The 15,468-nt window shown below is 36.0% G+C and overlaps 1 protein-coding gene across 1 annotated transcript; it reads left to right on the forward strand.

Moving 5' to 3' along the window:
* The first annotated feature begins 928 nt into the window (after positions 1–928).
* gyg2 (glycogenin 2) lies at positions 929–15,468 on the forward strand. The gene is made up of 9 exons (XM_046837284.1): positions 929–1,138; positions 2,890–3,031; positions 4,703–4,877; positions 5,826–5,988; positions 6,165–6,291; positions 6,595–6,862; positions 8,138–8,305; positions 11,256–11,396; positions 15,293–15,468. Exons 1-9 carry the CDS (start codon positions 1,132–1,134, stop codon positions 15,407–15,409), a joined length of 1,308 nt encoding a protein of 435 aa, XP_046693240.1. The 5' UTR covers positions 929–1,131; the 3' UTR covers positions 15,410–15,468.

The raw sequence follows: 15,468 nt of genomic DNA on the forward strand, positions 1-15,468 counted from the left end.
CAGTACCTAACTTTACTTTTTAAAAATGATTTCACTTTTCAGAGGAAAAATACATATACACCAAACAGGTATAACTTTATGACCACTAACAGGTGAAGTCAAGAACACTGATTATCTCTTTATCATGGCACCTGTTAGTGGGTGGGATATTATTAGGCAGAAAGTGAATATTCTGTCCTCAAAGTCGATGTGTTAGAAGCAGGAAAAATGGGTAACCATAAGGATTTGTTTGAGGGCCAAATTGTCTAGACTGGGTCAGAGGCAAAACTGCAGCTCTTGTGGGATGTTCCTGGTCTGCAGTGGTTAGTATTTATTCAAAGTGCTCCAAGAAAGAAACAGTGGTAAACCGGCGACAGGGTCATGGGTGGCCGAGGCACATGGGGAGCGAAGGCTGGTCCGTGTGGTCCGGTCCATCAGACGAGCTCCTGAAGCTGCTGAAGAAGTTAATGCTGTTAATGCTTGAGGTCAGGAATGTTTTGGCAGCAAAAGGGGGACCAACACAATAATAGGCAGGAGATCATAATGTTATGACTGATCAGTGTATTCATCAAGAAAGAAATAGTTTTTTACCAATGAGACAAAAACACAAGGACAGTTTGGATTAGTTCTACCGGATTTTTACTAACACCTTTGTGGCGGAAATGTAATAAATCTCCCAATACTCCAAATTCTAGTGTAACTTCCCAGAAGAGTGGAGGTTATTATAAGAACAAATTGGATCTAAATGTGGCCAGTTCAAAAAGCACTTTCCAATCTTATTGTTAGGTGGAAACAAACTTTTATCCATTTGTCCATATTTGACCTTATGTGCAACTTGCTGCAATTTTTCCAGACCAAATATTGTGCAGCGAAATGACCAAAGTCTCATGACCTGGAGTCCATACTGAACTTTTGTTTAACATGTCGTCATGTGGAGTTACAATTCAGAGCGGTTGAGTTTCAGTTTGCTTTCCACTACACACGGATTAAGCTCTGCAGCCTTGGCTACAGAAGTGATTTCTAGATATAGCCTGTCAACTTGATTCTCTGAGAATGCAGCATGCCATAGAGTGACAGTGTTGGTCTCAGTAAAGCAGCAACAGGAGTTGGTAGCCTGAATTTATTTCACAGGACAAAAGAACAACATTGGAAATGCCAGGTAAGTGTAGGAGTCATGTCAAAATGCTGTTATATTTCTGATCTCAGACAACTCAAGAGGCCTAGAAAAAATAAGAGTAGGGAATGTAAATGACAAAAGTCTGATATTATATACTGCATGTAAGATAAACTGAAATGTGATTTGTATAAAAGAATGTGTAGGGTTTTTTTTTTTATCATTAATAAAGCATATCGAATAAAGTGTTGCTCCCGAAAACATGAACTCTATAATTTGCGTTTCCTCTGCATGGCAACATAGCTCTTCAGTTATTATGACCTTGATTGCCATTCAGTAGATAGTGACATTTCATTCATGTAGCAGCCATCTGCTTCTTTGGTCTGCTGGAAAGAAGGTCAGAGAGACAACACTGCCATTAATCACATTTCCGACGGCTTTGGACTCATCAAGCTCGCTTTAAAGGGCACTTCATGTTAGTAAGCTATAGCAAGAGTACACTTAAAACGAACAACATTCGGCTCAATTCTGATTTCTGGATAATGATCCACCTGGTGTGGAAGAGGAGAAAAATCTGAGGATCTTACATCATATTAAAGGTGTTGTTCAGTATACAAAATGAAATTTTCAATGTCAATTTGGCAGATTTGGGGTTCAAGTTTTGATTTAATTTAATTCAGTTCAATTAATTTTTATTTGTATTGTGCTTTTAACAATGAACATTGTCTCAAAGCAGCTTTACACAGATAATGTGGTGATAAAAAATTTATATGTTCTTTATAAGTGTAAGTTTGTCCCTGATGAGCGAGCCGATGGCGACTGTGGCAAGGAAAAACTCCCTGAGATGGCATAAGAAGGAAACCTTGAGAGGAACCAGAGGACTATTTAGATACAAGAGGAATTTGAATTGACACACACTATTACTTGCACAAATAAAGAGCATGCCTAAACATATTGCACCATGTATATATATATATATATATATATATATATATATATATATATATATATATATATATATATATATATGTATATATATATATATATATGAGCGATATAGATATTTCATGCCACGCTTATATAATGCTAATATCTTGGGCAATTATGTGCAATAATAATAATAATAATAATAATAATAATAATAATAATAATTGTTACATGTGCAATAACTTGTATAACTTTTATTGTAGTCTGACTTTTCTGCCATCTGTGTCATTGTTACTACACATTTCATTTCACTATATTTTATTACAATTTCTGATTTTTTTCTTTTACTTTAATCCTACCCTTAATTTTTCTAAAAGCAACGGCAACCCAACAGTTTCCCAATGGGATCAATAAAGTATTCTAATCCTAGACCAATTAACAAGTAAAAAAAAGAAATCCTAAACACTGACGGCCTTCCGGAGAATCAATAAATTAATTATAAAAAAATGCGAAGGAACATTGCATTACCAAAGTCTGTCTACAGAAGGCTGCCATCAAAAGTCAGTGACCAGGTAAATAGGGGATTAGTTATAGAACTAACCAAAAGAACACAGGTAGCTCTAAACATTATTCTACCACCACCATGCTTTACTGTGACAATGCTTTCAATTTCATGAGCAGAGATAATTAGATTCAAGATAGATAGAGTCAAGAGCAGCAGTTACATTTTGTTTGAAAAAATAAATTTCACTGTGCTGTAATGTACATGTGACAAGTATAAAGCACCTTTTGTTCTTTCTTCTTCAGCTGTAGAGGTCTGAAACTTCTTCAGACTTATAACTCTGTTCTTGTCTGTTATTCTTTACTAGAGGCTTACCAGGCTTTTGTGACTCTGGCTACTACTGATCCCTACTGCATGGGGAGTCTAGTGGTGGGCAAGTGCTTGCGAAGGCATGGAACAACTCGAAAACTGGTGGCGATGGTGTCTCCGAACATTAGCACAGAGGCACGGTAAGAGAGTGATTAAAATAAGTCAAGTCAAGAAGTTTTTATTGTCATTTCAACCATATATAGCTGATGCAGTACAGAGTGAAACTAAACAACGTTTCTCCAGAACCTTGGTGCTACATAAAACAACATAAAAACAACATAGAGCGACAAGAACACATATATAAAGACTAAAGTAAGCTGTCCTCGCCACATAAAGTGCATCGTGTGAAACTTGGTGCAAACAGACAACACAAGATAGTGTAGGACAAATACACAAAATACAGCACCACCAGTAAACATACTGTATGTTAAACAGTACAATGTGCAAAAGAAAATAATAAAAATGCCTGCTTAATTAAAATGTAGCATTAAACCTTGCATTGAGTGCATTTTTAACTGGTGCTTGCCAGCTTTAAATCATGCTAAAGTAGACAAATATATGCCATGCAACCCCAGTTTACTAAAAAAATCTAAAAATCTAATTGAGCACCATTCCTGGTTGGAGAACCTTTCAATATTCTACATAAAATATTTAAAAAAGAAGAACCCCTTACAATCAGGTTTTGCACGTAATGCGAGGGAAGGCAGATCATATAAGTGCAGATAATTTTGATGAAATAATAAGAACATAATCAGGATAATGAATGTCAACTATGAAAAACATCATAAAAGACAAAAAGTGCAGCGCATAGTGAGGCAATACACGTGACATAGTTCAGTCAAGTGCAGTGACTTATAAGAACCATAGTTCATGTTCATTACCTGGACATATATCCACATAGACCACAAATGTTTTACAAAGAACCTTCGTCAAATGTTATATGCTTGTATAAGCAGATTCTAGTACTTGTGGATTCTATGAAATATTACTAAGATCCTGTAAAATTTTACACAGCAAGTATCTTCTTGGTTCAAACAAACAAGAAGTTGTCCTCAAGCTACAACTTACCTTCCTCTATGGACATTTCTGTAAAGTTACTATGTGATCAGTGACCTCTGTATAGTCATTCAATGGTCATCTGACATCGGACACATCACACACTGGTATTTGTTCTGGGCTGGTCTCTATTCCCTACATAAAACCTGCCCTTTTAATAGAACATAATATTCTATGTACACACACACACACACACACACACACACACACACACACACACACACACACACACACACCAATATACACTATATTGCCAAAAGTCACCCGGTCATAAGTTTGGTATGTGATTTTTGAGTGAGCATTGCATTCAACATTCGCTCCACTCTTCTAAGAAAGATGTTCCACTAGATTTTAGTGTGCTTATGGATATTTGTTTTCAATCGCCACAAGGGTGTTAGTAAAGTCAGGTACTGATGTAGGGTGAGGAGGTCTGGGGTGCAGTCAGCATTCCAATTCATCCCAAAGGTGTAGGAATGAGATGAGATGAGATCAGATCCACTCAAGATCTTCCTCTCCAAACCATGTAAAGCAGATCTTCATGGCGCTGGCATGTGCATAGGGGCATTGTTCAGCGTTTTTAATTTGCATGCAATGTGAATATCTTGCTGGGTTTAAACAGATGTGCCTTTTATTGTTGTCTAAAAATGGAACTGTCAATTTATTATTTAATATCTGAGTAATGCTTTAGTCTTGAAAACAAGTTCTGGGTGACATTAATCATTCATGCACAGCTGCTCTCTTGTATGTGTGTCCAGTTTGTCTTTGGAAGATGTGTTTGATGAGGTTATTGTGGTGGACATGTTGGACAGCCGGGACAGAGCTCATCTCTTCTGGCTTGGGCGTCCAGATCTGGGAATCACTTTTACCAAGCTTCACTGTTGGACACTTACACAGTACACCAAATGTGTGTTCCTGGATGCTGATACACTTGTGAGTAGTTAGTAGGTAATAACTTTTAATGCATCTGGTAATTGGATTATTGAGTTTTGTGGGACAATAATGGCAAAAAACTCATTTGTTGAAAAACAACAGTTGGTGGATGCCCCTTTTACTGTCCATCTATATAGCAAAACCTGTTCTAAAAAGATATGAAGTATGACATAGGACTCCATAATGAGCATCCACTATTAGAGAAAAATCATATAATCAACACATTCAACATTTGCAATTATCCAAAGAAACGTACAAAAAGGCTGTATGGCATTTGCCCTTATTCAGAGCAACTTATAATTATCTCAATCACACAACTGGGTTAAGGGACTTACCCAGGGCCCCAGAAGTGGCATCTTGGTGTGGATAGGATTTGAACTCACAACCTTCAAATCCAAATTCCAGTGCCTTAACCACTAATCTACCATCTCCTCAAACTAAGAACATCAACAATCAAAAACTATGTAGTTTGAGAATATAGTTTGTAAAAGCAAGATTTTTTTTAAACAGCAGAAGTGCTGAATTAGATACTTTCTAAAAAGTATAGGTTGAGGTGGTCCATGGACTGAGCTACTGGACTATAACTGAGCAGTTAAACTTGGTGGTGCTCGGATTTGAACTCTTTCTGCCTTAACCACTGAGCAAGAACCTCCCAGTCATGTGAAAGTTCTTCCACCACCTAGGTTCCAGAACAAATGTAGCAGGCCTTATTTGTAGCCTAAAACAATGGTTGGACAAGTCAAGCAGTGGTTGAGGATTGGAGAAAGCATGGTGCAGTGGGGGTGCTGTGAGATATTGGGTGCTTTCCATTTGCATTTGTAGGAAAATGTCACTGTTTTAAATCTGATTTGATCTGGTACAGGAAGCCAGTGGAGTGTATTTTTCGACTAAATGGTTTTGAAGAACTTATGACCAATTTTTTTGTATTTCTTTTTTTGTTATCTGCAGGTGTTGTGTAATGTTGATGAGCTGTTTGATCGAGAAGAGCTCTCTGCAGCTCCAGATCCAGGCTGGCCCGACTGCTTCAACTCTGGTGTATTTGTATTCAGACCGTCACTGGAGACCCACTCACGCCTGCTGGAACATGCCAAGATGTGTGGCAGCTTTGATGGTGAGGATGAAGTAGAAACGGAAGGAGTAAAGGAGAAAGAGAATGGGGAATAGGATGATATAGTAAGGAAATATACAATAACCACAGCATATATAACGTTTCTGAATGCGTAATATGTTACTGAACATCCATATAGTCGCAAAGTTATAATATTGTGTTTGTTTGTGTGTTTTAAGGAGGTGATCAGGGGCTTTTAAATACTTTTTTCAGTGACTGGGCAATAAAGGACATCAATAAGCATCTACCGTTTATTTACAACCTCAGCGCCAATGCGATCTACACCTATTTGCCGGCTTTTCACAAGTAGGTATTTAACAGAATAATCAATAAACCGCTTCTGTGGCTGCAGAAGCAAAATATATAGTCATGCTGAAGGATATCTGCAATGTAATCTACTGAATAACTAGGATGTGTGATATCATGGACAAGAATTCTAAAATTTAATTTCCATGTACTGAACTAAAAAAACATGAATACTTATGGAAGTGTCATGTTAATAGGAATAGGTATTTCCTTTCTGTGAAATTGTTTCCAAAGGTAAAATGTTAGTAAAAATTCCTTTAACTTTGTTTGTTTTCCAATGTTTACCTTGTATGCTTTGGGCAGATATGGCCATCAAGCAAAGATTGTGCACTTCCTAGGAAGGTACAAGCCCTGGCATATTCCAAACAAGCAGCAACCACCCACTGACGCTCCTCAATGGGATACCAACAGGAACTTAGACAAATATGTGGACCAGTGGTGGGCGGAGTATTACGGCCACACAAAAATGCATGCAGATGAGCCTCAGGAGCTCCAGGATGTTGAACACACTGAGCAACTGGGCATGTCAGAGGCTGTACCCTGTTCTATACAAGCGCCCACTTCATGGCATGTAAGGCTACATACAATTTTTTTTATGTGTACATGTTATTGTAAGCAAATGTTTTATCAGCAATTGTGGAAAGATGCTTTAGTTTCATAAGTTTAACTGAAATGTTTTTCAAGCAGGCTTTTTTAGTAACAATAAAAAAGAATTGGTGAAAGAGTTTATAACTTTGCTGAAGTGGAGTTATAACATGATTTATGGGGTGGCAAGGGGGTGGCATAAGAATTATAAGGGGTGGCAACACTGAAGCAAGCCTTCTTGCCTGGTTCTTATGGATTCAAGGAATGATATATATATATATATATATATATATATATATATATATATATATATATATATATATATATACACCACATTTTATATATTGGTCTATAAAAATGTAATAAAGACTGATGAGATTGACTTTGCGTAATTTACCTGAACGTGAGATCTGGATTGGACGACACAAATTAAAAGAGATGAGATACAGTATATTTAACTTCTGTTTCTTGAGTTCTAAGGAGTTTCAATACAGATATATAGATACAAAGCCTTAATGTATCAAGTACTGTTTTACTTAAAAAACACAAATACACAGACACCACAACATTTTGGATTCACTAAAACCAAGCAGTTTATAAGAATCGTTTGTTCGGACTACGCTTTAATAAAAACATGAGATATCTTGCCATTATTTGTATTTTTTCTTTTTTTTTTCATCACATTGAAGTTGCTCTAAATCTGTTGAGGAAACTGATTCAATTAATATTTTATACATTGGGATACCAGTGGTGGCCAATGTTTTTATTAGGGTGGCAGTTGCCTCCCCGTGCCACCCCGGTAGATTTGTCCCTGTAACTATGGTAATATAAGTGATGAGAACCAACCTCTTTGCTTGATCTTTGACCACATTAAACAAAACTGTAAATGGACAAATGATGTGATCTAAAGAATAAAAGTGAGAATTGTTGCGATATTTTAGTGAATTCGGAACGAAAAACATCTGGACATGATTTCAAACATTTCCTACTTTTTATTCTTGAATATTTCATATTATATTGATATATTCATCTACATCTAAATATTCATATTGAATATTTTACATCTATATTGCACCGAACGTGCATAATACTATATCCTAAGCTCTGACTAATATAACAGCCCTCTAGAACCTGTTTGTACTCTGCATGCTTATTTGCGCAGCATGCTTTTACATACAGAGCAAGGTTAGAGTCCATTTTCAAAGCATGTGAAGCTAGATAGCTGCTTATTTTCCTGTGGGTTTTTTTTTTTTTGCACTAGAGTTCACAGCCCTCTGTGACATCACCCACCACTCCTCATCCTCACCCTCACAGCCATGAGTTAGTCCCTCAGGCAGAGGAGAGAGAAGAGAAAGAACCTAGTGAATTGCTTACGGAGCTGACGCTGAATGCACCGAGCTCAAGCACATGTCATCAGCTGGAGGACACGGTGAGTGAAGTGATTTTAAGCAGTTTAGCTGTTTACATTTGCATTTATTCAAATGAAATACACTTTTATGCAAACTGGAGTGAGGATCCAACTTGTGAGCAGGTAACAGTGTTTCTCAACGACCAAAGAATAGCACATCTGTTCTCTGTCTGTTTTTAAATTTAAGCACACAACTGCTGGCTATCATAGATTGGAAATTAGATACCACTGATTCCTGGAATGGTGAAACTTATGGTTAAAATATTAAGTTACTCTTCAGAAGGTCAGAAATTCAAGCTACAGCAATGCCAAACTGCCAGTGTCTGGCTCTTGAGCAAGGCTCTTAACCCTACCTGTTAATACAGTAAGATAACTATATTGGCTGTTCCTGAGAACTAACCCCAAATTCCCATCTAGCTGGGAAATTCTAATAAAATGATCACCGAATAAGTAATAAAATAAGCATTTATTCATTTTGTACAATATTGACAAGGCAATTTGCAGAGGTGGAAAGAGTTATAAAATATCCTACTCAAATAAAAGTACTGTTAAATCAATGAAATTTGACTTAAGTGCAAGTACAGTTACCAGTCTAAAAATAACTCAAAATAAAAAGTATAAAAAAAATGTAAAATTTACCGAGTGACTTTTTTTTAACAGAAGGGGTCGGGTGGGAGATTAAAATTTTTTTCAAAAAGGACAAGGGGATATAAATTTCAAAGTAATTTTTGATGGAAGGAACACTAATTAAAATGTGATGACAAAAATAAATAAAAATAAAATAAAATATGTGTTAATAACGCATTAATGCAAATACAAGAGCCCTCGTTTTAATAACGTGCGATTAATGCAGCGCGCATTTCTGTTTGACTATATAAATAAATAAAAGAGGCCTAATTAAATCCTTCATCGCAACACATTTATTCACAACATCCTTTTTTTTACTCCGATATATATAAAAAAAAAAAACATTTGTTTTACTGATGCGCCAAGTCTTTAAACAAAAAACAAAAACTGCTATGATACGCACATCCGGCAATTAAAACCCTCCGTGTGGAAACATAGCAATAGTTCCTTTTGATTACATAATTTAAAACACCAGAATTACTTTAAAACATTTACAAAAATATTTTGTCTTCATGCTCTCTGTTGAGTCTGGTTTCACTAATAATAAACATGGTCCATGACCAATATGAAAAAACTTGAAAAGTATTAATTTAAGGTGCGATAAAAATGTGCGATTAAGTTGCAATTAATTAAGAGTTAACTCAATACAATCATGCGCTTAATTATTTGAATCGATTGACAGCGCTGATAAAAACACTACAGTCCATCTCCTGTTATGTCATTAAAACATAAAAGATTTCAAACTACTTAAAAAAAATAAAAAGAGTTCACAAAAAAAACCTACTCAATTACTGTAATGAGTAATTACATGTGTATTTTACCATAAAACCGATCAGGTTTAGTATCCTAGTAAACGTAACTGCATCTGCACACACTCTCTCCCCTCCATACACTTATATAGAAAATCCATCAAAACATTTGGAGGATGACTCAAGGGTGCGAATGGAACTCATCAGCCAGAGCCATAATGGGTTTGCTTTGTTCGAAAGACTCTTCAGCAACAATATTAGCTCCGCAATGACCCCCAGGCTGTGACACACTGTGACAAATGAAGTCGCAGAGGCTGCATCGCTCTCCTCTGCTAAAAGGAATTGTAATTTTTCATTTTCTGTTAACTGGAGGACATGCGGCATCGGGGCTGTAATTTTATCAAAGAACATCTCCCTCAAACACTTTTTATTTTATAGTGAAGATAAAGATGAAATTCTCTCTGGTCACATGTGACCAAATAAAACCTGCACTCACTTCAGTAACACCTTCTTATTTGGTGATTACCAGGTTTATATAAATACACAATTGGCAAAAGTTTTCAGACACCTGGTCATAAATATGGTATGTGCTGGTGCTGATGCAGGGGAGTTGAGGAGGCCTGGGGTGCAGTCAGAGTTCCTATTCTTTCTAAAAGGGTTGAGTTCAGTCCTCTTTGGCAGGAGATCTTCCACTGCTTTGTGCACGTGGGGTATTGTCATGCTGGAACTTGTTTGAGTCTCCTAGTTAAAGTGAGGAGAATATTTTATGCTACCAAATACATCCAAAGACACCAGATACAAATGTGTGCCTTCAGCTTCGTGGTAACAGTTTGGGAAAGAATAATATGTGGCTGGGAAAGTCAAATGTCCCAATACTTTTGTCTATATAGTGTATTTTAGAATAAAACCACATCCGATAAGAGTTTATTCCTCTTATATCACCGGAATTTGCCCTTTGCTATTATTTGCTGATAGAGATCAATGAATGTACACTTTTTGACCAATCGGAATTGAGAATTTAACCGCAATGAATGCAGGTATTAACAAACTGAATTATAAACTATTTTATTAGTCACCAAATACATAAAAGGATGTGTAATAATATTAGGACTATAATTTTTTAATTAAATATTTAAAATATTTAAAATATTTCTGTTATCAGAGTTTTGCTAAATTCCAGTTTAATATTTAATTTCAGATTTTCTTTTCATGATTGATGCTGTAGCTTTAAAGAAACTTCGGGAACTATTAGAAAAGCTCAATCTGTCTCTCTCTTTCTCTCTTTTTCTGACTCATAATAAATTGACTCCATCATGAAAACCAGCAGTAAACCCTTAGGCATTCTTCAACTGGTGAGGAATTTAGCCATGTCTTGTGAAAACCCTTTAAATACACACCAAGTTAAAAAACTGAACTGATGTCTAGATCCATTGTCAAGCTTTAATTCAAAAACTGTGGAAGTGTTAGGTGAACCAATCTACATTTCTGAAGCACAAAGTAATTTATTGGTAAACAGCCATGCAAATTTCCATTTCAGATTTCAATCATTCCCATTCAGTGCATTTCTAATTTGTCACTGTTACTCGTTTTCTCAGTGTCTTAAACCTGACGACTTATCCAAAGCCGAGGCTGAGATTTTGGAACAGTCCCAGTTTCAGGAACCACCGGTTGAACAAAAACAGGAAGAAGTCATCTCAGGAGTAGAATCAGTTCTCTCAGAGGCTGCATCAAACACTGTAGGTTTTAGAGTTTGTTTTATTTGTTGTTGTTTTTTTATGTGTGATGGAAAGTGGATGAATTTATTGATTTCTTATTTTTAGATATACATAAGCAAATTGTTCCAATGGAACACCAAAACCTCTAAAGATTTTCCTTGCTCTTTTAAAAACTCTAAAACTATGAATCCAGATGTACTCAAAAACGATTCACTAGTGCCATCTGTTGGTAAAAACCGGTAGTGCGTGACTTCGAGTCTGTTTTGCCAGCACAAAAACAAGATATTTGCAGAATCAATAGAAATAGCTTTATTACCAAGTATGCTTACACACACAAGGAGTTTGACTTGGGGTGAGGAGCTTCCAGTGCAGGAGAAGTACAGACATAATGTAACAGAATTGTAAACCAGATAGTTTACAATAATGCAATATATACAGAGTAAAAATGTTGTTAAATACAGATGTTATTTACAAGTGTTCAGTTTACACATGGACCATTTGGATTCTATGTACAAATGTGTCAGTTATGATGGACAGTGTGTAGTTATGAATATTTTAATTGTTTATGCCGAGTATAGTCTGCAGGAAAAAAACTGTTTTTGTGCCTGGCTGTTCTGGTGGACGGTGTTCTGTAGCGCCAACTAGAAGGCAACAGTTTGAAGAGAGAGTGGGCTGGGTGTGTGGGGTCCAAAGTGATTTTCTTAGCCGCTGTTGCGTCTTGTCTGATTTGGTAGATATTTTCTGTGAATGTGTGCATACAGTCTGGTTCCATCTTAAAAATAAGCATTACCAACATAAATCATTGTGCACACTTTGCTAGTATTAAAAGTATGAATAATTTAACATCAGTTTGTTCAAAGAAACATTAACCATCACTATTAATAAAGTCCTCTGTAAGGACTACAGCAGATTAGCTAGGAAGTAAAAGAAAAAAAAAAAAGGTGAAACAACCAGTAAAATGAAATAATGTTCGATTTTTATCATGCCCAAACAAAAGATTACTTCTTGGAAAGGTTTCCAGTGCGATCTACGATGCCTGTGGTGTCTGATCAGGGGGAAAATCACAGCACACAGAATGGTGCATATGTTCTTCTTCAGTTTAATGCAGACAACAGACAAGTATATATACACACTGAAAAAACCTGAGCTAAAACTGTTTCTGATTGGGTACGAAGACATAGTAACCAGAGATGTGTAAAACCAGACAACGACATTCCGTGTACCGTACATACTCACATCATAAAGATCCTATAGACACTGAACAAACAACATAGGAATGTGTTTAGAGAACCAGTGTGAGGTTCATCTTAACACTAACAAATAATGAGAATTTTATAAACCATAAAGTCTAATCTAATCTAACTGCCATGATTAAATAAACAAGCTGTTGAGATGGAATTAATAAGGAAAATTAGCATGTTTTACATGTAGTATGTGTTAGTTATTGTGATATAAATGCAAATGTAGAATGAATTCTTATTCAGGTTCAACGTTAAATCACATTTAAACCAGAGCTCACAGAATGCTAGCTGTCACGCTGGGATATGGAAAAGAAAAGAATGACTGAATAACTGATGAATAAAGGCTTCTTTTATTTAGTACAATAGTGTTAAGGCAGTTAGTAACCTATTTAGAATTAGGCCAATTATTAAATTCAATTCAATTAATTTTTTTTTAATTTCTATGACAACGGATCTCCTGAGCTACTCATAAATGAGCTCAAAATCTGTGATTATAAATTCAACCCTCTCAAATTTCTCAATGATGGAGAAGCAGCATATGTAGAATGTTATTGAGTATTGATTAAAAGGTTGTTTATCCTTAAAGTCCAATGTCCGTACTCTTCAAGAAGTGGGACCAACTGGAGCTAATACATCTCCAGATGGCTCAGGATCTTCACAGCATCAGCATTATTATTGAAAGTTAATAAAAGTATAAATTATGGCCAAAATAAACACGTGTTTGTGTTCAGTTAATAGGCACAGATATTTTGTATACGATTATAGTTGATGCAAAGTGACTTACATTAGCTCGCTTCATTACATGCTTTGCATTACCTGGGTTTGTAAAGTATATTATCATTTTAATTGCACTGGAATCCCAAATGTTCAGTACCCCATTGCGTCTGATTATCAAGAACAGCATTCTACGTGGGGGTGTTTTTTTTGTTGTTTTTTTTATGCCTACGGCTGCCTGTAGATTAGCTATTTTAAAACCAGTACTCACAAAATGCTAGCGGTCAAGCTGCTAACTAACTAAACTAGTGACAGCAGCTAATGATGATATTGATCACTCAATAACTAATTCACACCGGCTTTGTAGCAGATACTTCATGAAATATATGCATGCAATGAAAGAAAAATATAACTGGTGGTTCATACGGTGAAGATTTAGCGAAGGCGATTCAAGTGTCACAACCTTATATGAGCTGCAACTAATTCTTTTATTTTATATTGAAAAACGTTTAGGAGAGCATTGCTCAGTATCAAGAAATAGGTTGATTTTATATGAATAAAAAACTAAAGCTAGACACACACACAAAAGCAACGATAACGAAGTGGTAAAACACAGCACAAGTGCCGGGGCTGATAAAAATGGTTGTTTAGCGCCCCCTTTGGTGTGATCATGACAATAACAGAACACTAACTGGCTGTTGTGGAAGGCATATGAACAAATATTAAAATAACAAAATGAAAAACAAGCTTAACAAGTTTAATCCATTCATTAATGACATATTGCTACAGTGATAAAAATGAAATAAAACAAGCATGGCCATGCATTTAATAAAAATAAAAAAAATATCATATTTGTGTTTCAATAAGTCAATCAATAAGTCAAACTTAATACCTTTATTATGATGCCACAGCTGTAGAAACCATTAATATGATAATAGTCATGGACAGGAATCTCATACAGTGAGAACGAATGGTATTACTAAAGCAAGAATCCCAGTGAACACAGTTCAACAAGTCTCCTTTCACTGTAGCCACAACTGCACCACCTGCATACATCATCTCTAGCAGAAACATCGATATTAACCTCATAAAATGCCCCTGGGTTTTCCCTGCATTTTTGCATTTCTTATGTGCACATATTTTTCCTGAGGATTTGAAATAAAGGCAAATTGTTCATGCCAAAAAAAAAAAAAAAACTGTTTTAAACTGTTTTGTCCGACCTTTTCTCACGATGTCCAGCTTTTCTTGAAAAGTCTGTCTTGTAAATGTCTTGTAAGTTCAACCAAATCAATTTCTTCCCCTCTGTCAGCCATTATGGATTGAAAAAAAAACAGCTAATAAATCCATATGAATATATTTGAGCTTGTGCAGTTTGCTACAGATGCAGTTTGCAAACTCTGACCATCCAAGGACATGAAAATGCAGATTTGATCGGATGCCAGCTAGGGGGCCAAATCTGATTGGTTAAAGCAACTGCTTCGAGCAAAATGTATTTTATGATACAAAAAAACCCCAAACAAACAAAATTAAACCCCACAGTGCTGATGACTAAGGACTTTATAACAAACAGATACCTTTGACCCTGGCAACATGTGATGTGGTGGCTGTAATCTGATTGGATAGAAACTCGAATCTGGATATACTGTAGAGGCAGTGCACCTAAAAGAAACGCTATGAAATGAAGAGAATGGAGAGAATGTACTATTGGGAAGTTGAATACATAATGATGGACAAAATTAAATGAAAACACAAGTCCTGATAGAGTTTAGGCCAGCAGAGGAGGTACTAAAACAAGACTAAAATGAAATATGGATTAGATTTTTACTTTGTGATAAACCAGTGTCCATTTGTAGTGCAAGCTTACATTTGTATTCACAATACTTACTCAACAATGCTCTAAATCATGTTGTATCTTGTATGTATCACCTTTAATTAAAGCACTTTTATATTTGCTTTTTCCAGGAAGTTTCAAATGCAAATTTGGAGCATCGAAAGAGATGGGAAGAGGGCCGTATTGATTACCTGGGCAAGGATGCCTTTGAAAACATCCGGATGAAGCTCGACCAGTTTCTTGATTAACATCCCGTTTTGTGTGTGTGAGTGAATAAATAGCAGACATTCATCTGGATTGCATCCAT

The sequence above is a fragment of the Silurus meridionalis genome, chromosome 24, assembly GCF_014805685.1.
Source record: "Silurus meridionalis isolate SWU-2019-XX chromosome 24, ASM1480568v1, whole genome shotgun sequence".
Taxonomy (NCBI): Eukaryota; Metazoa; Chordata; class Actinopteri; order Siluriformes; family Siluridae; genus Silurus; species Silurus meridionalis.

Excerpts from the sequence above, each read along its gene's own strand:
- gyg2 (XM_046837284.1), top strand. Across the intron at positions 3,032-4,702 it reads AACATTAGCACAGAGGCACG|TTTGTCTTTGGAAGATGTGT; the intron begins GTAAGAGAGTGA and ends ATGTGTGTCCAG. Across the intron at positions 6,863-8,137 it reads AAGCGCCCACTTCATGGCAT|AGTTCACAGCCCTCTGTGAC; the intron begins GTAAGGCTACAT and ends TTTTTGCACTAG.